The sequence below is a fragment of the Pleurodeles waltl genome, chromosome 6, assembly GCF_031143425.1.
Source record: "Pleurodeles waltl isolate 20211129_DDA chromosome 6, aPleWal1.hap1.20221129, whole genome shotgun sequence".
Lineage (NCBI taxonomy): Eukaryota > Metazoa > Chordata > Amphibia > Caudata > Salamandridae > Pleurodeles > Pleurodeles waltl.
The window spans coordinates 410,785,400-410,809,155 of record NC_090445.1 but is presented as its reverse complement, the minus strand read 5'-3'; the positions used below and the strand labels follow the sequence as shown (position 1 = coordinate 410,809,155).

The window sequence follows — 23,756 nt, the reverse complement described above, 5'->3', positions numbered from 1 at the left end:
CTGTCTCTTCACGGACCATGAGTCTTCATTGCTTGACAGGGTTTGCACTGTGGTTGGGTGAATGAGTGGGAGCATCTTCTGGTGAGCTGAATTGTTTCCTTTATATTCCGGGACAGTGCTTTAATGTGATGTGAGATATTTCTTTGGTGGGGAGTGTAAGACCCTGCATTGTTAACACAAACTTCTTATTGGCTTGTTTCTCTTACATAACTGATCATAGTGATGAGCAAGTATTCCTGTGGACCTTTCTTACCTCCACTCGCTGCTGAATCTTGTCATGTAAACTCACAACAGCCTGTGAGTACTGCTTCCGCTGCTCTGAGGGAATAAGGCAAAAACAGGGTAATGTGACAAAAAAATGCAATACAGAAGAACACAAGAGACAAAAGAATGCTCTGCATGGGAATATATGATGAATGTGAGACAGGGAAAGAAGTTCAGCACTAATGGAGAGGATCTCAGCATAGGAATTTCATAAGAACGTGACATAGGGAGAGGAGCTCAAAATAAAAATAGTTGAAGAATGTGAAAGACAGAAGCTTAAGGCTTAAAGCTTGTTTACTTTTTTATATATGGAGAGGAGCTCTGGGCACCCCCAGTGGAAGAACAGGACGCATGGGGAAGTGCTAAGCCTATAGATAGGGAAAGACTGAGAGACATGAAGAGCAATAGAAGTGGGATATGAGCACATACGACAATAAACCAAAAGCATTAACAAAGACAAAGAAAGAAATGATGAAAAACAAAAATGTGCAAGTAAAGTGTGAAAGATGCCTACGAGTCAGGGACACTAGTATAATTAAGTGGGATCATGGTGGAGTATCCTAGATAGAAAGGATGGGAAAGTTAGGAGAAAGGAATGCTCATTTAGCAGAAGGAGAAAGAAAGCAATGTGAAGGGAGGAGACAGGCTATTCTAATTTCTTGCTATCTCCCAATAGCAACTAATTGAAAGGGACCAGAAACAATGCCTCACAAGTTTTAAACTGTGTGAATCCAAGGGCTGTACAACTCTTTAATCTCATGCCCACCCTGAACTGCTTGTATCTTTCTCACATTTCACATACACTATTTCCTTTAGCTGATGAGTACTGGAAATTGGCTATGTCCATGACAATTTTCTGTGTTTAAGTTTTTTTTTGTATGTCCCACTTTAGGCAACTTTGTGACCAAGTGCAGTCCTCAAATGTCTGATATATAATGGACTACATGCCTGTGATAGAGCATCACTAAGCTTCTTTTTTTTGTCTGGGACCTTGCCACACAGTCAGGTCCAACAGGTTTTGTGCCTAAATACCCAGCTGAAAATCCAAGACCACCTGCCTCTCCATGCTGGGAGAGCCAGTGCCTGCCTGCTTGTCAACACCAGTGTGTCATGTGAGGAAGAGGAGATCACTGGAGGGAGCAAAGATTAGCAGGGGATCCTGGTAAGTGGACCCCTGCAGCGATGTGTGAAGAGAGAACTGTACTGATCAGGCCATGACCATGTGTGGTGTGTAAGTCGGCGACCTTGTATGCCAGACAGGGCTGCCGTGAAGTTAGTCGTGCAGGTTGGGCCATCGCACATGTGTGGCTGTAGATCCGGCGACGCCGTCTGGCAGATGGGGCCTCTGTAAAGAGGAACTTTCTGCTGTGCCAATCAGGCCACCGCCCATGTGCAGAGTAAGAGTAGTAGCTCTGTATGCCAGAGGGAAGAACAAGGATCATATCCCAGTTGATGCCACCCTTAAGAGGAGAGGCTGCTGTGGTGACTCAGGCAGGCCTGAGCCCTGACTTTGGATTGGAAGCGGAAGCTGTCACATAACCTCCTATCCACCTGTGGGAAGGATAAAGGGAAACTTACTGTCAGATCGGAGGTGTGCTGAGAACCCTCTGTCGCTGCCCCTGCAGAGCCGTGAGTGTTACTTACCAAAGGCAGCTGCTGCAGTCTGCATGTCGGCAAGTTAGACGCTTTCGGAGACTCAGGTCATGCAAAACTGATAGAAAGGCTAGAAAGCCAGGGGTAACTTGTGTGTCAGATATCACTTATACAATGGAACAATACTCCAGAGACTTAGGGGGTGATTCTAAGCTTGGCGGGCAGCGGTAGCCGCCCGCCAAGCGGGAACCGCCAGAAGACCGTACTGCGGTCAAAAGACCGCGGCGGTCATTCTGGGTTTCCCACTGGGCTGGCGGGTGACCGCCGAAAGTCCGCCAGCCCAGCGGGAAACACCCTTCCCACGAGGACGCCGGCTCAGAATGGAGCCGGCGGAGTGGGAAGGTGCGACGGGTGCAGTTGCACCCGTCGCGAATTTCAGTGTCTGCAAAGCAGACACTGAAATTATTTGTGGGGCCCTCTTACGGGGGCCCCTGCAGGGCCCATGCCAATGGCATGGGCCCTGCAGGGGCCCCCAGGGGCCCCACGGCACCCCATACCGCCATCCTGTTCCTGGCGGGCGAACCGCCAGGAACAGGATGGCGGTATGCGGTGTCAGAATCCCCATGGCGGCGCAGCAAGCTGCGCCGCCATGGCGGATTCCCATGGGCAGCGGAAAGTCGGCGGTACACCGCCGGCTTTCCGCTTCTGGCCGCGGCTGTACCGCCGCGGTCAGAATGCCCGGCGGTGCACCGCCAGCCTGTTGGCGGTGCTACCGCCAACCTCCGCCCTGGCGGTATTTACCGCCAGGGTCAGAATGACCCCCTTAGACTGATAGAGGAGCCTAACCTGGATGTCTCCTATAGTGAATGGGGAATAACCACTATCGCTAGTGAGAGGGAAATGGGACTCAGTGACCTGCCTATTTAACATTAGAGACCCAACTTCCAGGGGCTGTGTTTATTGTCGGTAGATGCTATGTTTCACTTTGCATTTGTATATAAATACTACTTTTGTCATAAGAAGAGAGGTTTTGACTGGACAATCAGTTATTGATATTATTGAAAGCTCTCTGAAAGCTCTCTGTGTTATGAGCCTGTGTTCACCCCCTGTATCTACCACCCTCTTGGACTGTTCGACCCATGCTATCACTGAGTGTCAAGTGCTGAAATGGTACTTGGCCCAGTTGCTTAGGATCCATAGTAGGTAAGGCCCTATAACATCAGGAGTAAAAGGCCTCAACCCCATGTTTGGGTTCAGTGCTTCTGAAAGGGCTGTGGGCCCCGTGCTTGCCCTTAGTCCTCTGAAAGAGGTTATGACAAAAGTCACTACCCCATGGGTTTTGGAAATATGTAAATAGACATTACAACCTAACGTGACTGAAAGCAATAGCTCTTACCTGGAGTATATGGCTTGCGATTCCAAATAAATCGAGGCTGAGCATTCTTATGTGGCGGCTGATAAGTTTGACACATCTAAGAAAGATGGTCTTCTCACTGCAAAGCTCTTGTTCTGCACCCCTTAATATTTGGTGCTGATCCTTGCATTTAGTAACCTAAGATCTTACCAACAATCTTGCTTCTTCAACCAGCCAAAAAATGTACTTCATAAAGTGCCATGCTAAGCAAGGTTGTTTGTTCTGGAATGTTCTCCAGAAAATTACCATGAAGTCGAGACAGGGTGAAAAAGGTCTGTGTTCCAATTCAACCCGCCCTGCATGGTGAACTGTGATACCAAATGTGAAAACGAAATCTGATTTGTCTTTCCTTACACCTACTGACAAGGAGGCTAAGATACTTGATGCTTCTCAAAAGATGGTCTCCTCAAACAGTGGTCTGGTGTACCATAAACTACCACCTTCACAGTGAGTTTCAGATATGGCATTCCTGAAAATTCTTTCCTCACCTTAGGTAGAATCATGATTGAAATGAGGGTAGGGCTAGCTGCATCTCTATTTTTATTGGCTGATTCACCAATTAGAGATATGTCATTCACAATCGCCACAAGGAAGCAGGCATGTCTAAAATGATTTGCCATTAAAAGCAATTCTCAATATACTATATCCATAGGAGATAATTTCACATATGGTATATAAGAAACATTTACATGGTCAGTGGTTAGCTAGAAAACCTTGAGTAACTGTGACTCTTGAAAGCCCCTGTTGCTTGCAGTATTTTTTGCTATGTGAGCTGTGCCAATTAGATGGGAATGTAGAGTGTGTGTAATACGGAATAGTTACTCTTATGATTTTTTACATTTTCAGTCCAATATTTGATCCTTTGTTCATCTTTCACCCTTTGTTGTGTTACCGGGCAGATTTATTTTTTTAAAGTTTAGGATCACGTTTAGTAGACATTATTGTCCATATAAGGCAGCTTTCAATTTCAGACCTTAAGGTTTGATGCACAGGTAACAAAATGTGTTCAATGGGAGTACGCACAGTGAAGGCTGGGTGTTCGGTCTGAACTTCATGAGAGGTGTTGATGGATGTGAATATGAGAAAGGTGGAGCATGGATCTTACGGTATATGCTTTTGCCACTTGGCCTGGACATGCTCGGAGATGTTTTCAAATCAGCTTCTCCAGATGAAAGACCGCTACTACACAGGGGATAAAGACCACATTGTGTCAGAGATCAACCATTAAGAAATAGGATCCGATTATCTAGCCATGCAATAACATCCAGACATAAGCAAAAACTTACATCTACACCTATATCTATTATTTAAATGCCATCCAGCAACATTTCAATATATTGCTAATTTACGAATCACTGGTCAAAGTCTTAGCAAAACAGAAGTCTCTCAACTGCATCACCACAACGGAAGTGTTAATTTAATTCTCTCAATTCAATTGGGATTGCGCCCATGCCACGACTCAGACTCTGCCCTCTGCCCTCTGCAGGATGTGGGAGCACACATTGAAAATGTTGACGAAGACACTTTCAATTTGTGATTTCTGATACTCCTCTAGAGGTTTTCAATAATGGTGACCATTCGGTCATAATTGACATTGGACAGATAAAGGTGTTGTTAATCCCACCAGATTGTGTTGTACGCAGTTTCTGGGAAACCACAGCCAAAGAGTAAAACTCAACTACGCTATCTTTGCTGATGCCCTATCATCTTCCATATTTACATCAGACCACTGTTAGAACTCCCAATTACAGTGAAATTCCTCACCCCTTTGAGCATGATAGTCATCTTAAACTAAGAACACTCACATCCCTTCACTTCAGTTCTCTCTTTGTTTCCCCTGGCCTTTCCTTATTTCTGCTGTCCTTTTATTCCCTTGCATGTTACTTCCTTCCCTTACTCCTGTTCTCACCTTTCTTCTTACCTTTATGGCCACTCCACCTTCTCTTGTTTTTTTGTTGCCACTCAGCTCTTTCACTTCTCTTACTCCTATTCCATCCTTTCTTTAGGCCTGCTCCCTCACTAGTTACTTCTCCAGCTCCTTCTTTTCTACGTGTCTGTCACCCCTCAGCACTTCAAAACAACCATAGAGCAACATAAGTGACTTCCAAACAACCAACAGAACAACGTGTTATTTTATCTTTTCGTCCACCCTTTCCCTCCTCCCATCTCTTGACTGTTACTTCTTTTGGATGCTCCTGATTTAATTCTCTTCTATACTCTCCCACTTAGGCCCTGATTAAGTGCGCCCCTTTAAGTTGTGGCACATACACAAACTCCGTTTTGCTCAGTGGTCACAAGTGGTATGAAAAATGTTGAACACCTTCATATTTTCCCCTTTTAAGTCGACATGCCAAACTTGACGAAATCTATCAGGAGAAAAAAGCCTAGTAAATACTGGGACATGTAGACATTGGAGCAGAATATGCATGTTATGTCCCATGTTTAGGGTCAAACTTGCAAGTAGTGCTATTTATCACACCTGGTGACATCCGAGCCCTGGGGCACTGGCAATAAACAGCACCAAATGCTCCAGGGGCACTCTTTAACCGCGAGCTTACACTCTCTACCTTGCTCCCTAGCCCCTTCTCCTCCTCCCACTGTCCCTCTCAGGCTCCGTCCTCTCCTTGCTGGCATTTTCTCTCTTTCCCCATCTTCAGCAGAGAGCAAACCTTACATGTGATTTAGGAAGCCATGCAAGGCCACTTTGCATGGCCCTGAGTGGCTCCATAAATCTGGAGGAAGGCAACGCAGTAAAAATTGTTGCGTTGTCTTACTCTGCTCTGAGAGGGAGTTCCGTGGGCGATGCGTGGGTGTTCTCACACAATGCGATATTTGGCGCATTCTCAGATTTACCACAACTGCTAGACCTGGGATTTCGACAAAAAAATACACTTTCTCATGTGAGGCAGAACGAGGAGCAATGTCTTTAATTCTCCTTGTTACCTCCTCCCTCTGTGTGTGCTGCATTGTGGAGCACACATAGAAGGAGGAATATGCCTCTCAGGATTGTATTTGTGCGGGAAGGTATCCCTTCCTGCACGAAAACAATCCTACATGTAATACAGGCTCCCTTGCCATGGTGCAAGGGTGCCTGCGTTTGGGCTAAGCTGCCAAAAAGGCTCCAGCACAGGGGAAAAGGTATGAAAGTGCCATATTGTCTTAAATACACCACATTCCTGTCTTTTCTCTGTCACAATGCTGCTCAGCAAGGTGACCTGCTGCGCTGCGGGACATTTTCGTAAATCGGCCCCAAGGTATCTTTTGAAGGAGGGACAGGTGGGCGCTTGCTGAGGCCCAGCATCAGTGACGGGAGGGAGGAGTTAAAAAGTATTCTATATTGACAATATGGTCTCAACCTACAATGTTCAACAAAACTAAAAACATTACCTTGTCTGTGTAATCTTCCCTAACATCAACTGTCTGCTTGCTCAAGAAGAAAAAACGTAGGAATTAGTAACCCCACAATCATGCTTCCTGCTGGTTACCTGATGATGGGAACATCTGGTCTCTAATACCTAAAGTCAAGCTTTCCTGCTCACAAGGTAAAAACAAACCATGGCAATCCCCACACTGCCAGAAATGTGCAACTCAGGCCCTTTAGACATTCAAAGGAGGCCCTTGCTTCTCAGCCACCGGTCACATTGCTGGAACTCTCTGCTCGCGACCTACATTTTGTCTCCAGTGTTTTACTAATCTGAAAATACCATTAGAATCTTTCTATTTTAACTCCAACACTACAGAGACTCTCCACCGCCTTACTGGACCACTCATGCTGTCCAGTGACATCACGAAGTGGAACAGTAGATATCGTGAAAGTGTGCACAGGCTGCTCACTTTGTAATGGGCACTCAATAAATACCCTAATAGGTACTATATGACACTCAACAGATACCACAGCTGGCTTATAGTTACTTAATATGATACTCTCTAAAGAGGTATACTTACTCGTACATGCCGCTGTCTCTGTATCTACCATACTGATTCATCTTCTTTGATACCTTGGGACTGAAAATTCCATAAATTAGATCTCCAGGATGGTTCAGTTCGCTCACCCAGACTCCCCTCCATATTCTACATTGCATCCCTAGCCCTATAATAACACATGATCACCCCACCATACACGCTGCAGCTTCTGCAATTTTTTCATATCCCCTCCAATGTGCCATTCAATTGTCATGGACAGTCCACAATCATAAAACACCAGAGTAAGAAATTGTGTTATCATTTGGGATGGGCAACTGCCCACTTCAATGAACAATTACAACTCCTGTCAGGGTGTACTTTTGAAGTCACTAAATTAACTTGAGTTCAACCACCTACGACACAGAGCCGACAAGTTTAACTTAGGACAATGTGTAAAGTGTTTATGCAGTACAAAAACAGTAATAAAGTCAAAACAAACAAAACAATATTAATCCCAACCTAAATTGGAAAACATGAGTTTAATAAACAAAATGATATACAAATGACAAAAATCCAATAAGGTAAGCCAGAGATCTGATTTTTTTTAAAATAGCTCCAAAAAGCACAAAGTGTCAATAACAGTTAATGGTCACTATATACTGTGACCTTGTGGCAATTTGCAGCTGACTGTAGGGGCAGCAAGGTCAGATACACCAAGCAGGTTCATTCTGGGCCATGGGACTTATTTACAAGTCCCAGTGCCCCACAGGAGTGTTATATTTTTCACACTCCTATGGCGCATGCTGCAGAGCCATATCTGCAAGGCCATGTAAAGTCACCCTGCGTGGCTTTTCATGGCCTTGTAGATGTGGACTGAGGCAACGCAGCGTAAGTCACTGCGTTGCCTCACACTGTGATAAGGAAGTGTTCCATGGTCGTTATGATGGGTGTTCCCAGGGAACACCCATTGTTTTTTACACTGCCCCACTTATACAATAAAGCGTAAATCTGGGGCAGTGCCAAAAACGTACGCCTCCCAGAGCAGGCGTAACAAGAAGAAATGTTTAAATTTCTCCTCATTTTTTCCTCTTTTCATAAGTGCTGCATTCTGCAGCACACATAGAATGAGGAAAACACCTCTTGTGATTGCTTTAGTGTATGAAGGTGTCCCTTTCTGCGCAAAAACAATTATGCGAACAACACAGACACCCTTGCACCATGGTGAGATGTTGCTTGTGTTGGCACGTGGCTGCAATTTGTGCGCCGGCTGGAAGGGCAGAAATGCACCGTTTCTCATAGATACAGCACATTCTTTTCTTTTGACGCAGGGAAGCGCAGGAAGTAGACTTGTGGCACGGCCAAAAGATTGTAAATGAGGCCCTAAGATTTTACTTTCCGACTTAGCCTTCTAAGTCCCAACCAACCACAGCAGTATATTTCTAAGGACCACAGGACCTCAGAGAAGGCACTTAGAGACTCACAGAGTATCAAGCAGAGGCCACAGGAGAGGCCCGTCCAAGTCAAGTTCCAACTGGCCAGCTGGGCACTTCCAGATAAAGATGTCTTGCAGCTTGTTGTCTTTCAATAGTCACACAGGAGGTCTGCCACTGATCCTTTGAATCTATGTCTTTAAGCTGGGTACAGGAGAGAGCAGGCCCAGTCCTTCATGACTCTTCACAGATCAAAGTCAGCAGTACTATTCACCTCGTATCCTTCGCAGGTCCTCACAGTGTTCTGAAATGGGTTCCATGAGGTGCCACATTTATGCCTTGCACTAGTAAGTTGGTGCGGGTGTCTCCTGGGCCCTGTCTAACCAAGGGAGTAAAAGTTCCCTGGCCCTCAACTACCTATTTTTACACTTGTTACTTTTTGCCTAGCTTCAAACAGGTGCTAAATAGAATGTGTCAGGGCAAATCCAAGATGGTGAAGGCCTTTAGCCACACTAAGCTTGGGTTCTGAGGCTGAGGGTGTAATTGGGAGTGCACTGTGGTAATCCTTGTGTCCTCCCACATTTAACACTAAAATCCAGTTTGAAGGTGCTATACCCACAACAAACTAAGAGACAGAAGTCTAGTATGTTAAAAACAGGTTCCTTCGGCAGCGGACAGGTGATACACAAGACGTGTGTTTGTAGCAGGTTCTCTCCCTTTCAAGTGTACCCCAAGTGTTACAAGTCACTCAACAGACCTGTCAAGCAGAACGTGTCAAATGGAGGCCCAGAGCCCCACCCTGCATATTCTGTGGAACACAGAGAAGTCACGTCTGCTCTTTGAGGCCAGGCTATTGTTTGCTGCTAGAGGCATTTCACACCTTTTTCACACCTAAGGCTACTTCCAGGCTGGGAGCTGGCAGAGTCTTATGCAAATTAGCCACCTTACAGTTCAGAGAGGTAAAAGGTGAAGTTAATTTTCCTTAATAGTTATTAGAAGTCTACCTACACCAATGAATTGGATTTTTAATGACTAATATAAATAGTTGTTTAATTATTTTTCTAGTTGGTCCCTTCCTGAGTATTGTGGTCTTGCAGTTAGTAGTATTTTATCTGTACTTTCATGTTCTACATAGGACAGCTAAGCCTGCAACTGTGAAAATAGGTTTTTGGGCCTTGTCTTTGTTGAGATATAGTAATATTATTTTTCTACATGTCCCGCTTTTAAACACCATGCACCCTACTTGGTAGGCTACAATACCTGTATAAGGGTGTCCCAATATTTAAAAGAGATGTTTTCATGTGTCAAAAAGTATTATTTCCACAGATCACACTGTAGGTTACACTACAGTAGTCAAGCTACTCAGGGTAGGCCTGAAGCCATGTTTACACTGCAGCTGTAGTGGACGATACATTAAGTGCAGCAGTCCACAAGTGCCATTTAAATTTCCATGTTGGGGAGCACTTTCTGCTCAATCTGCTAGAGACGTAAGGGCAAGTTAAAGGATCCAATGAGTATTAAGCCAATTTAACCCTGTTTAAAGTGATAGCACGGGCGCTTTACTACTGGTAATCAGGGGTAAAGTGCAGAGTTCTAAAGCCAGCAAAAATATAGGGTCCAGCAAAAGATCTAAAATCCGGGCTGAACACGTAGAAAAGATGTATTTCCTACAGCCAGGATTTACATGATTTACATACTCAGTCACCATGAGACATCTTATAAGAAACCTGAAGTAAAATCTTAGGGAAAAAGGATGCTGTGACATGAGTACATTTCTGAGACCCATTCCAGATTTACAATTTTTCTGATTTTTGAACTTAATACTCCTCCTCCTAAAACAGTATGGGTACACGATATCTCTGTGATTAGTGTCTGAAGGTGTGGAAATCTATCTCAATTGCACGCTGGGATACTTGAGCTCTGCTTTCTTTTATGGGTCTCCCTGAATTCTGTACAGTTTGCCTACTGGGCTCTCGTGACACAAGATGAACGATCGTACATGTGTGTGAAGCCAGATTCAAGGGCAGATGTATATTAGAGACAGTGAACTGTTATCCTAGGCCTATTGGCCAGCCTTTCATTGCTCAGAGAGCTGCAGTTTGAAAGTGAGATCAGACTGAGCGTGAGCTGCGCTCAAAAACCTGATCCCTCCCTGATGACCTCCATGTTCACATCTTTGTGTGTCATCAGAACCTCTCTCCATCTGATCTTCTGCATTGATGATCAGTGGTTACATCAGTAGTTTCTGGTTAAGGGATCCTTCCTTATCCCCACTTTTTCTTTTCCTGTAGCTTTCTGATTCCAGACACTTAGCCCAGCTGTCCCAGGGGGCTGTTACTGAAACTGAGGCTCGAGTTTAAGTGACTGGCAAATACTGAGAAAACAGGAAGTGTGCTGATTCCCATAGAAGACAGGAAAGGAAGAGAAGTCTAGCACAGTCTGGGAGGAGCAGGAAATTGTTAGATTTTTTCCTCCTGTCCCACTGTCATAGTGTGGGACAAATGCAGATAACCCTTGCACTACTACTCAATTTCGATTGAGATTTACGACTGATAGGACCTCCTGTAAATCTGTCATTTTATGCTCAACTTCGGGGTTAACAATTTACTCCTTTGTACTTATTACTTTACATTAAAAAAATGTCTGTGGTTAAAAAATGATAGATGTTTTGATATAAATGGTATTCGTCAGTTACCTGATAATGTCCCTATGCAGAACCTTTCCCCAGATTCTGGGTGGAGGTACTAGGAATGTCTCAAAGAAATACCAATTCTTTACCACTTGTGTTCCAAGGCTATATATAGGCACTACTGGTTTGCAAAGAAGTACTAATGGCACCTGTATGGATCCTGGCTCTCTTGGGGGTAGCGAAGCTGAGCACTCAGTGCCTAATTTTAGAGGTAGTTGTGGGTGAATAACTCAGATACAATATGACTCATTCAATTAACACTCAGTAAACATCATTTTTCCAGAAGATATACTGTTTAGAAAAAGTACAGGTTTTTCTTTACACTGTAGATTAAAGGAAACAGTAAAAAGGAAGATCAACTAATCAAACAAGAAGGTGCAAGCACCTTCTAAGACGAAAAAGGAACATCATCCTTTATTATAATACCACCGCCCTTAGGAACTACCATTTGTGCGATGTTGAACTCTATAATCCATGTTAGTTATATTACATAATGAGCTCAGTAATGCCCCCGGCATGGAACTGTGCTTTGGTTTGCTGAGGTAGTGTCTATCTAGAAGGATTTCACTCAGGGCTGCTACAAATGGGAGGTGTGGGCAGCCAGGACTGTTTGTCCCAGGTTTTATTCTTTTTGGGCCAAATGCTGACAGTGCTAAATGTATTTATACCTCTCCAAGAAGGGTTTGCTTCTTTTTGTAATAGATTCATCATGAAGCAGGTAATGTCAGCCGCTAATAGGTGCCTTATGATGGAGCTAACTCGAAATGTGTTCCTGGTTTTGTTTTTATTTTGGACAAGTATTCATGTTACCAGAAAACCAGAAGGTGAGGGGTGCATAATGTTTGTGCTCCAGGCCCCACATAGGCTTCTTACAGACTTGCTTTCACTGGCTGTGCAGGTGACCTCTAACACAAAGGTCAGGTTTCTTTTTTTCTTTAACATTTTATTAACTTTTGCCATATTTGAACACAGTATCATAGTTCCAATATTACAACAATGACACACTTGATGAAGTAGTACATTGCTTGGTATCAGTTCCCCAACTGCCCCCCGCCCCGCTATGCTACTCGTATTCTTGTGCAACACATTTCCAATTGCATATGCTCATACATCTAGAAGCAATGACCTGGGCTTTATCTTTATCATGTAGTTCGGGAGTTGTCCCTCTAGCCTGCCCACCACTAGCGTAGGCACTGCCTATTCTCCATGGTGCCGTCCCTATCTTCTCACAATTTTATCGAGATATAACTGGGGCTCTAATCTGGTCCCTCCCTTTCGCCGCCCTCCATCTGGCCAACCATGCCATTATGGGACAAACCAGCCACGCCTCCCGATACCGTATTCGTATCTGTTGTTTCGAGCAGCTCAGTCAACACCTGTAACCATGCAGCTAAATCATCCTCCAGTTTCTCATCTCTCCATACTTGCTTCATCCTAACTTCTTCAGCCAAAGCTCATATAGACATATCCCAGAGCTAATCTTCATATCTGGGTGTCAGTGCACTCAGCCACTTTATGGCGATACATCGCTTCATGAGCAGTAGTCCCAGCAGAATAAATTTGTGACTAAGTTTCTTCTTTGCCAGTGCCAGAATCGGTCTCAGCAAAAGTGCCAATGGCATGAGCAGTGCCACCCATCCAGTGGCTCTGTTTAGATACTCTACTACTTCCCTCCAAAAGTGTGTTAACGATGAACATTGCCACACAGTGTGTAAGAAATTTGCTGTAGGGACCCAACAGCAGGCACATTGGTCTGGTCAGGTGGTGTGAATGCGATGTAAACTCTTAGGTGCAACATACGCCCGATGCGTATAATTATATTGTATTAATTGAAAATATGCATTTGAGATCACCATCCATGCTTTTGCATAAACTTTCTCCCAGTCTCTGGTGGACAGAGTTTCTCCCAGTGTCCCCTCCATTTCGCATGTGATCTGGGGGTTATCTTGGGAAAATCCTCCCTCAATGCACGGTATATGTGCGATATCAGTCAACGGCCTCCTGCAATTGCTAGAAGTGCTGTCAGTGTACGTGAGATTGGTGGCTCCTCTGGAAAGCAGACATATCTCCTGCATTGTTGGCAAATCTTTGCATACTGCACAATTTGTCCTGCACCTAGGGCAAAGGACTCCTCTGCTTTTTCCTATGTAATAAACTAGCTGCCAAGATATAAATCTCCCAGGATTTCACAGCCTCCGTCTTTCCATTTTTGTTCTGACGTTACCTCAGCCATTTTTGCAAATGGCCTCAGTTTCCATATTGGCATATCCCTTGTGTACGAGCTTGTCTGAATATATTTGTAACAGCACGGTCCCATACCCGACACACCTGACATATAAGGGAGAGTGTGTTTGTCTGACCTGCGCTCAACACATAAGCATTGCATGGAGTGTCAGGTCACCGTGTAATACTTTCAAGAGACTTTTCCCCAGTTATCTGCGTTGTCCAGCCAGTGGACCGCATGCTGTAAGTGGGCTGCCATTTAGTAGAGTCCCATGTTGGGAATCTTAATACCACCTTTCTTCCAGGTCTATCTAAGCATGGGTAGTCCTATTTATTTCCTCTTGTTGGCCCATAGTAAATCGAAGATCCAACTATCCAGCTCAGTGAAGTAGCACCAGGTGATCTCAGAGATTGTGCCCTGTAGTACATACGGGCATCTCGGGAACACCACCATCTGCACAATAGCTGCCCTGCCCATGAGGGGCAGAGTGAGGTCCCTCCAGAATCGAACTGACGCTTGCAGACCCTCCAGTACACTACCCAAGTTAAGGTCTAAGAATTAAGTTCTGTGTGGGCCATCTTTATTCTTAAATATCTAATTCCCTCTGTGGGAGTATCTCTGTCTGTATCCCGGCAAGCGTACCCATAGGAAAAGTTGAGACTGATAAATGTTCACGGAAAGACCCAACACCTCTCCAAAAGCATGTAGGGCATTCAGAAGCAAGGGGGCTGAGTATTCCGGCCTCCGCAGATACACTAAGGCTTTGTCGGCGTATAATGACACCATATCAGTGGTATCTCCAACCAGGATACCACAGGGCCCCAGTATTCGATGTAGCAGCTCTGCCATGCGTTCTATGGCCAGTGCAAATAAGAAGGGTCCTAGAGGACACGCCTGCTGGGTGCCTCTATGTAACTGGAACCTGACACTATATTGCCCATGCGTACCCGTGCTCTGTGTATAATATTTTGACCCATGCTGTGTATTGTGGCCGAAGCCCGCTTTCTCCAGCACTAGCCCAGTGCTTAACTTGTAAACAAAAGGGTGCCGGTGCTCAAAGCCCTCCTCTTAAAAACACGGGTGCTGCATTTAAATGTACGAACATTCATTACTGAGGCAGCGTAATCCCGCTGGCATCTCGGGCCTCTTCAATCCATATAAATCCACTACCTGCCCCTTCAGCTCACTCTAGCAGCGTTATGCTTTCTCTCATCGTGACGCTTGTTCGTTTTTCTCTTCCTCCGTCTTTCCCATAGGTGTCTTTTGCTGGTAGTAAATGCTTGAGGCAGAAGACTAAGCGCCGGCCATCAAAAATAAGTGCCGGCGCTCAGCACTGGAAACAACAAGCACAAGTTAAGCACTACACTGGCCACAGGTACTCCCAATTAACAGAATCTAACGCTTGTTCGATATCTATGAATGCAAAGGCGTACGATGCTCCCTCAGACGTTGGGCAGGGTAGGCATGTGACAAATGTCTAAGACATGTCATGGTGCTTCTTTGTGGTATAAATCCACACTGAGCAGTGTATATTAGTGTCGGTAGGTGTTGGAGTACCCGTGCTGCTAATATGCCACTAAGAATTTTAACAGTCGTAGGGGTCTATAGGACGAGGCCTTTACTGGGTTCTTGCCAGGTTTTAGATTTAAAAGTATGATGGTTTCACTCAGTGCTTAATTTGTGCTTGTTGTACCTGGTGCTGAGCAACGGCACTTATTTTTGAGTGTTGGGGCTTATTCTTCTGCCTCAAGCATTTGCTGCGAGCAAAAGACACATATGGGAAAGACAGAGGAAGGGAAAAATAGAAAAAGCGTCACAAAGGGAGAAAACAGAAAGCTGCTAGAGTGAGCTGAAGGGGTAAGGAGTGGCTTTATATAGACTGAAGAGGCCCGGAATGGCTTAAGGATTACGCTGCCTCAGTGTTCCGTGTTCCCACATTTAATTACAGAAGCCGCGTGTTTAAAAGGAGGGCTTTGAGCACCGGCGCGTTTTTATTTACTAATTAAGCACTGGTTTCACTCATGGTATCGGGTAAGTGCCCCCCACTGATGTTTCTCTTGATATACCTCCAGTAATTTCTCAGCAACTGTGTCCGCATAATTTTGATAAAATTCAGCAAGGAGACCATCGTATCTCGGCGTTTTCGTGGTTTTGAGCCATCACAGTGCTGTCACAAGTTCCTCATGAGTAATAGTTTCATCCATCGAGGAACAGTCCACCTTCCTAAGCTTGGGGAGTTTTATTTCTGCCAAAAAGGCAGCTCTGTGGCACCCTGTTTTTTCCCACGGTCCGCGCATATCTTGCCAAGATGGGCCCGGAATACCTCATTAAGCACAGGCTGTGTGTTAACTAGGGTCCTTTTTTCATTCTGTAATGCCATCACCGGGTCCCGGGTCTCCTGTTGCTTAACTAAGCATGCTAGCATTACTCTTGATTTGTCTCCCTCTGCGAGTAATCTCTGACGATGTGCCATGTAAATGTGTTTCTCCAACCTGCGCCAGTCATCTTAAAGTTCTTTATGTGTCTTTTGCCATTCCCTGAGTTTCTGTGGCTAGGTGGGAAGCACCCTTTCTAGTACACTTTGGGTGCTTCCTGGCGGCTTAGGCCACGTTCCAGTTGTCTCCCAACACCACAAGTGGTTTTCAGGCAGACCACTCTCATTCAGTACAACCGTCACCGCATCCCAGTCGTTGGCCCATCTTCTGGAACCCATTTCTTGTTAAAATAGGGAGAGATTTCCTCTCTCACCGTAGGCTCAAATGGAGGGTCCGTTAGTGCATCCACTCAAAGACACCAAAATGGAACTGCTGGGCGATTACGCCTCTTTCCCAAACTCATCTATAGTGAGAATGGTCAGAGAGGTAGCGCGAGAGATAAAACATTTGTTTTACCTTCTGAGCCAGTCCGGCCAATACAAAACAATAATCTAGTCGACTATATGTCTCAGTCACAGGTGTGTAACAGGAGTAGACCCTAGAATCTGGGTGTTTCTCCAGGGGTCTATCAAATTTAGCCTTTGTAGTAGGTCTGCCAACTGTACCATCATGTGTGGCTTTGAGTACATCTTTGATGGCTCACTGCCAAGCTCCCAGTCAATAACAGAGCTGCAATTCCCAACTAAAACAATGTCTGCTGCCAGACATGCCGTGGTGGCCACCACCAACCCACCATAAAATGTTCCACAATCATTATCAGGAACATAGACATTCATCAGGCACATGTCCCACCCATCTAAATTCCCAAACAGGATCACATATCTCCCCTCTGGGACGAGTATAGGCAGTCTATGCTGGAGAGGGGGAGAGGGACCCCGGGAGCCGGCCATACCAGCGCACCCCGTGCATATTCGGAGTATGAATTTGCATACAATTGTCGTCTCCACCTCTTCCGGAGTCTAGATATACTGTCCTCTCATACATGCATCTCTTGTGGGAAGGTAACTGACAAGTGATGTTGTTTGAGATAGGCATACACTTTGCGACAATTTTCCAACTGGGTGAAGCCCCTGACATTCCAAATCATAAATTTAAATACAACATCTGTCATTATTCGTCAGCGTCAGATTCCCATTCAGAATAGTACAATTAGGTACACAGGCACATATCAGACTCACAGGGCCCCTCAGTGCCAAACACCATAGCGTCCACACAAATGAGTAGCAGGCTTTTCCTCAAAACTGTAGAACTGTCAAAACATAACATCATCCCAACACCGCTCACCCCCTGGACAGTGAAGCCATTCCGCCCCACCCCTGGTGCGAAATTTCCTATCTCGCCCAAAACCTTAACTTACAAGCTCTATGCTTCACTAGAGGGCAGTAAGCCGTGAGTGCCGCGAGGTCATGGTACTTAAGCAGCCCCCACCACCTGTGCCCCTTCGTCCCTACAGAGGTCAGGTTTCTTGGCAATTGCTACTGTGAAGTGGGAATTGCTACAACACAGTACTTGCGAGTTCCCAGCCAAATCATAGGTAGCTCAGAAACCAGAGTCTATGCTATGGAGTTTGCTGTTTTCTAACTCCTCAAATTCCTCCATCAGTCTCATCACCCAAGGAAAACAATGAGCTTATCTCCTTTATGGCTTCTAAGAAGCCACAGGGATTCGGGGAGAGGTATTCTAAAGCCAAAGCTAAAAACAATATCTCTATTTTCAGAACCATCAGGGGCCCGCTTTTAAAAATGAATTATTTGTGGTCAAGGTACTTGGGCCAGGCTAGTGGAGCTAACTGAACAGGACTCAGAGTTAGGAGAAGCCTAGAATCTGTAACCACAATGTCTTGCATATTGGTGGGGCTAGACAGGTGCAAACAACAGTCTATACAGAAGAACAACCAGGCCCACACAATAACACCCAAAAAGAATAAGGTACATTGTGGCTGTTATGATGAGGAAGATGGAAAAGCAGTGCAAGTATACACGGATAGCTAAGAGCCTGATTTGGAGGTTGGCGGACGGGTTATTTTGTCACAATTCCACCATATTACAATCTCCGTAGGCTATAATGGGACCGTAATACAGCGGATGGGATACCCGTCACGTTTATGATATCACTTTGTGATGGAGTAACCCTCTCCGCCAAACCCTAAATCAGGCCTTAAGTCTTCTCTGGGATGAAAGAGGAAATCTTGTTTCCTTCACTCCATTCGAAAAGACGCCGATACAAGCAAGATCCAACAACATGCCTGCACGCCACAAAGACACAAACTCGACTTGCCAAATGCCAAACTGAAAAAGGAGACTGTAGAAGCAGCCAGAGGAGGGGCTCACTGTGGACTCCGTCCTAATGACTAGTGCTCTTCTTCGGAGTTTCACTGGGTTGGTGGGTACTCAGCCCTCTGATTGCAAGTACACTCCTCTTATTGTTCAAGCCCTGATAGCAGGCCTTGTCATTTAGGTCTCAGTTCTGGTCTGCAAAGTCACGGGGTGGTCCTTTCCATTCAAGGAAATCCACTTATTGTCCTTGCTCACAGGATACTGCAGCGGGGCAGATTCACAGTTCTAGTCCTCGAGAAGGACTCAGTGGTCATAGCGTGACAGGGCCCTGTAGTTTGTTCATCGTTTCCTCAATGCAAATCCAGAAATTGCCTTTAGAAGTAAAAAGAGAAGTAACTATGGCTCATTGAAACCAGTATCTATCTACGGTTGCAGGCACTGATTTTTACAAATGGAACTGAAAATGGTCAACAAAAACAAGACAGTGGCTTTGATCTTTGATGGCAATTCCTTCTGCCCATCCTCCTCAGGTAACATACTTGGGGCCAGATATACAAAGGCCTTTTACATTTCTTAACAAGCTGAATCACAATTTTACATACTTACACCATGATGCCCACAACTGTAGGTTGCACTCTATAAATCCAAAAGTGATGGATAATGTTGACAGGTTAGGCTTCAAAGAAGTTTTCTAGTACAACCATTAGACTATTTATCGATCTTTAGACATTTAGAAGATGGAAAGGGCATTCTTTAACTCAGTGGTGTGGAGAACGATTTTTTTTTCATGCACTAGGGGTGGACATTGATCTTGGTTGCAATATTCAGGCCACTACAGTCTGTACATAAAAAAGCATGCTATCCGCCCCCATCTTAAGAACTATAATGACTACAATCTTTAAAACGATTGTCCTCAACCATGCACTATCTCTGTTCTACGTACTTCATGTCCCCATCTTGGGCAGCTTTGCCACTATGCAGGACTGGACCTTTTATGACACCTTGCAAGTTCTGCTCTTTACAAGAAGGCTCTTTCCAGTATCAATGTAATTCATAGTCATAGGCACCAATGTTGTAATCAATAAAAACAGGCATGAAAACTGTCGTCTGGTCTTGCACTCTTTCAGTTAGGTCCAAGAAAACTCTCCGTTTCTACACCCTTGCTAGGCCACTAAAGGTAGCACAGAGCTCATCCTTGTTCACCTTGATCCTGATCCTCATGTGGTGTCAACTGCATTGCTTCTGGTGGTTTTGAAGACTACAAGCCTTGACAACCTCCAGTTTCTGGATTTAGTGGATTGATATAGAGGAGCTCATTTTGCATGACAACTTTGAAACTTCCTCTTTTTTGTTCTTGGCTGTGTGCCAAAACAGTGCTGCACAGCTCTTTGAGAGTGTGGTACACTTCCTGCACTTTTAGAAATGCATCTCTTCTGAAACCAGCAACAGTTTCAATGCCTCTAACTCTGGCAGACTCCCCATGCCCATCTTCCCATCTCCAGCATATAGGTCACCCGCCTCCTGTGACAAAGAAGGCATATTTAATGGCTTGGTTGGAGACTCCTTTGCAACTTAATCTGCCTGAAGGACTTCCCCACTTGGAGGGGTTATATTCACTCAGGGTTTTTCTGACAATTTACCTGGAGGGTTGTCTGAGAGCAAGTCAGAACAACACCCAGTCATCCAGAAATGATATGCTAATTTTTCACTTCACTCTTCAGAGCCTCGTCCTTCCATTATGTTACACAGCCGACGTGCATTTTGCTGGATATACCACTCTATGAAGGCTGTAAAAGACGATATATATTTTGTGTGAAAGCTATTTTCTTTCCCCTTTCTGTGTTTTGCTTTCTGTTCAACACTTGTCCTCCCTTTGCCTGCACAGCCTCCACCCCCTTCTCTTCAATTCCGAATCTACTGCACTCACACTACCTCTTCTGAGTTACCAGTGATGAATTAGCCTCATATATCTTAAGCGCCAGCTATTTTTACCTCAAGGGCAGTGACTGTTACATGTAAGATAGCTGTGGGCATGGGATCCCACGCAGCCTGGAGACCATTACCCAAAGAGTCCTGTCCTGTTCTAGAGGACCAGAGTGGAGGTAGCGGGGTTCACTCTGCCCCGGCCCTCTACACCTGTCTTGAAGAAACAATGCCTTTGTCAATCTGTTGAACGTAAGGTTCCCGGCTCTAGCAGCAACTTGAGGTTTCTGGGTTTTTGGATCCTCAATCTGACTTTCCAGGTGTTCAATGGTCTCCATTTTACTGGAGATCTTAATTGTATGTCTTGTAAGTGAACTGAACTACCTCATGGTGCCTCATTTTCTTTAAATGCCATGGGGCATATTTACACAAAAGTGGTGCAGAGCAGAGCAGCAAGTGACCTTGCTGTGCTGTGCTCCCCCGTGCCACAGGGAAAGGGCAGATATGCACCGTATTTTTGTAATACGAAGCACTAATGTCCTTTCCCCAGCGCTGGTGCACAATGGGCTGCCTAGCACCATGGCGCAAGGGTGCCTGCGTTGCACGCAGGATTGTTTTTGTGCAGGAAGGAGCACCTTCCGGCACAAAAACAATCCATGGAGGCGTTTTCTTCTTTCTGCAGCAGAATGCAGCCCACATAGAAAGAGGAAACAACAAGGAGAAATAAAGATATTTCTCTTCATTGTGCCTCACCTGGGGAGGTTTCAGGTGTTGACGCATTCCCAGGTTTACGCTGCCATGTAAATCTGGGAATGCGTCAAAATCTATGGGTGTTGCGTGGGAAAACCCACTGCAACACCCATGGAACACCCACTTCAGGCAATGTAAGACAATGCATCGACTTGCTCTGCGTTGCCTCACACCATATCTATGAGGCCATGAAAAGCCATGCAAAGTGACTTTGTGTGGCCTTGTAGAGATTTGTCTGCGACCTGCGCCGCGAGAGCATCAAAAAACACTGCCCCACCGGCGGCGCAAGAAGCTTGTAAATAAGCCCCTTCGTTTTGGAGAAACTAGAGATGATTCAGATCAGAATATGTACCATACCTAAAAAATCCGTAAATGGTTTAAAAGACTATGATTTCTCCACATAAACAGCAGTATTAATTGCCCGTTTATAGAGTGTGTACCACAAATCGAACATCATATGGTATCTTTATGGCACTACCACCAAGGCATTCTTAGCGTGTCAGATCTTTCTTGAATTTATGTCTAGAAGTTATACATTTTAGTAACTGTTCCTTATTGCAGTAGTCTAGGTCTAGTATGATTAAAAAGAAACAGTTTCACATGTGAAAAAAAACACATTCAGGAATTCAAAGAGCCATATATGGACATGACAGACGAAACATGGTTTACGTGGCATTTCCTTCAAACGTACTTTAGTTTTCTTGGGATAGATCTTGGGATAGACTCCGGCCCTCAGCTCTTCATAATAGTAACAATACTGAGGTTCTGTGTTTCTTGAGGTGAGGGTGAAAGCGGTGACCACTGAGGATTAGGATATGGCACTCAGCCCCTTGTGTTAGTGTTATTATTGAGGGCTAGAGTATGGTTGTCACTTGCTAGGTATTAATACTGAGGGTAAACGTTTAGACCTCAGTTGCTAGGTGTAAGTATTGAGGGTTAGAATCTGGTCATCAGTTCCTGAGGCTGTTATTATTGAGGGTTAGAGTCCGGCACTCAGTTGCTAGGTGTTAGTAGTGAGGGAAAGCGTCTGGCCTTCAATTGCTAGGTGTTGGTATTGAAGGTAGGCTTCTGGCCCTCAGTTGCTAGAAGTTATTGAGGGTTAGAGTCTGGCCATCGGTACCAATGGGGTGTTATTATTGAGGGTGAGAGTCTGGCCCCCAGTTGCTAGGTGTTAGTATTGAGGGTTACAGTCTGGTCATCATTTCCCATGGGATGCTACTATTGAGGATTTGAGTTTGTCCCTTTGATTGAGTGGAAGCATTTAGCCTCAGTTGCTAGGTGTTAGTATTGAGGGTTAGAGTCTGACTCTCAGTTGCTAGATGTTAATATTGAGGTTTAGCGCCTGGCCCTCAGTTGCTCTGGGTTAGTACTGAGGATTAGAGTCTGGCCCTCAGTTGTTGGGGTGTTAGTACTGAGGGTCTAGTCTGGTCCTCAGCAGCCGGTGGTCTTCCCACTGAGAGAAGAGCATGGTCTACAGTTCTTGGAACGTTGATTTTGAGGTTGGAGTCTGGCCTATCCCTCAGTGTCCACATGTTGCTATTGACGTTAGAGTCTGCCTGGCCCTGAGCTACTATAGTGTTACTATAAATGGTAGATTCTGCACGCCCCCAGTTACCCAAACCCGAAGGGTTACTAGTGATGATGGAGTTGGTCTGACCTCAGTTCCCTGTGGTGTTCCTATTGATGGCAGAGCCAGGGCTGGAGCTACCATTGATGCAGCAGGTGCAGTGGCACCGGACCCGAGAGAAGGCCATTTAACCATGATCATTGCTATCACCGCTGTAATTTACTATCCCAACAGCAGTAAATCGGACCATTGTTGTTACTTACGGCAGGGCCCATGGCATCCTTGTTAGCTTCGGCTTTTCTGGGTCTTTGGTTTAGTCGACAGTGAGGGAAGGGGAGTAGCTTGGTCAGTAATATTGGCGAGGGGCGGGGTCTGGGGGGGACTTCGGATTTTCCTTCGGCCATGCTGGCACATAATGTAAAAATACCTTTTGTGAAATCACCAACATTTTTTAAACCTTTCCGAACAGAGAGAGAGGGAGAGGGAGGGGGAGTGTGTGTGTGTTTTGTCTATGTGTGTAAAAATCCCTGCTGAAATCCGGCAGGTACCCGTCTAGTTATCACAAAATACATTTATGAGGGGGTGTAACACCCATAACATCAACCCCCCATCCCCACCCAAGCTACGCGCCTGAGTCCTTGAGGCCGTGCTTGGTCTGCTCACCTGTGTCGACGCCGTCGATGGTCCGCGTATTGTCCTGCTCACAACAGGAAGATCCGTCTCCTCGAAGCGCAGCCCACGGGGATGTGGAGAGCGAAGCTAAGGATGAAAGGACCAAAGTCCACGAATGACGAACGCTTCTCCTCTCCTCGTGCCGCTCTCACCTGCCAACCGCTGAGGACCGCCCCCTGAAGCCCAGGCCCGGAGGCATTTCATCCATGTCCCGAGTGGGTTTGACCTCGGCAGGGCATTTATGGCCTGTGCCTGTTATCTCTTGTTATTAGCACTCCCCAGTCACGCCCTGCAGCCTTTGGTCGCCATCTCCGCGTCCCGGCATCGACGTCATGGAGCGGTGTTATCTTCCTCCGTTTATACATATGACTGACAACCTAGAAAAACACTACAGTCATCGATCCGAGAGAGGAAGCTTCCAGACGGTTTCGATCACGTTTATGCAGTTTTACAGTTTTATATATCCCGCGAACTTAGCCAAAGAACACCAGCGCGCTTTACGTGAGCACGATTACATTACATATCTGCTTCTTAAGGATCTGGGCGTTTAATCGATTAGCCTAGAATCACCGGATGTTAAATCGAAGCCAGCATTCGATCCTGACTCTCCAGGTTC

The 23,756-nt window shown here is 45.4% G+C and overlaps 1 protein-coding gene across 2 annotated transcripts in view; it reads right to left on the bottom strand.

Moving 5' to 3' along the window:
- The window catches only part of EPS8L3 (EPS8 signaling adaptor L3), a 187,055-nt gene extending 163,730 nt beyond the window's left edge, over positions 1-23,325 (bottom strand). The window contains exons 1-4 of one of the 2 annotated variants that reach the window (XM_069238344.1): positions 23,132-23,325; positions 7,217-7,276; positions 4,377-4,453; positions 254-318 (exon numbers count right to left, since the gene is read on the bottom strand). In XM_069238344.1, coding sequence (XP_069094445.1) covers positions 254-318; positions 4,377-4,453; positions 7,217-7,257 — 183 coding nt within the window. In that variant the 5' untranslated portion in view covers positions 7,258-7,276; positions 23,132-23,325. The remainder of the gene's footprint in view (positions 1-253; positions 319-4,376; positions 4,454-7,216; positions 7,277-23,131) is intronic. The other variant, XM_069238345.1, reaches the window with a different exon arrangement.
- Positions 23,326-23,756: the final 431 nt, after the last annotated feature.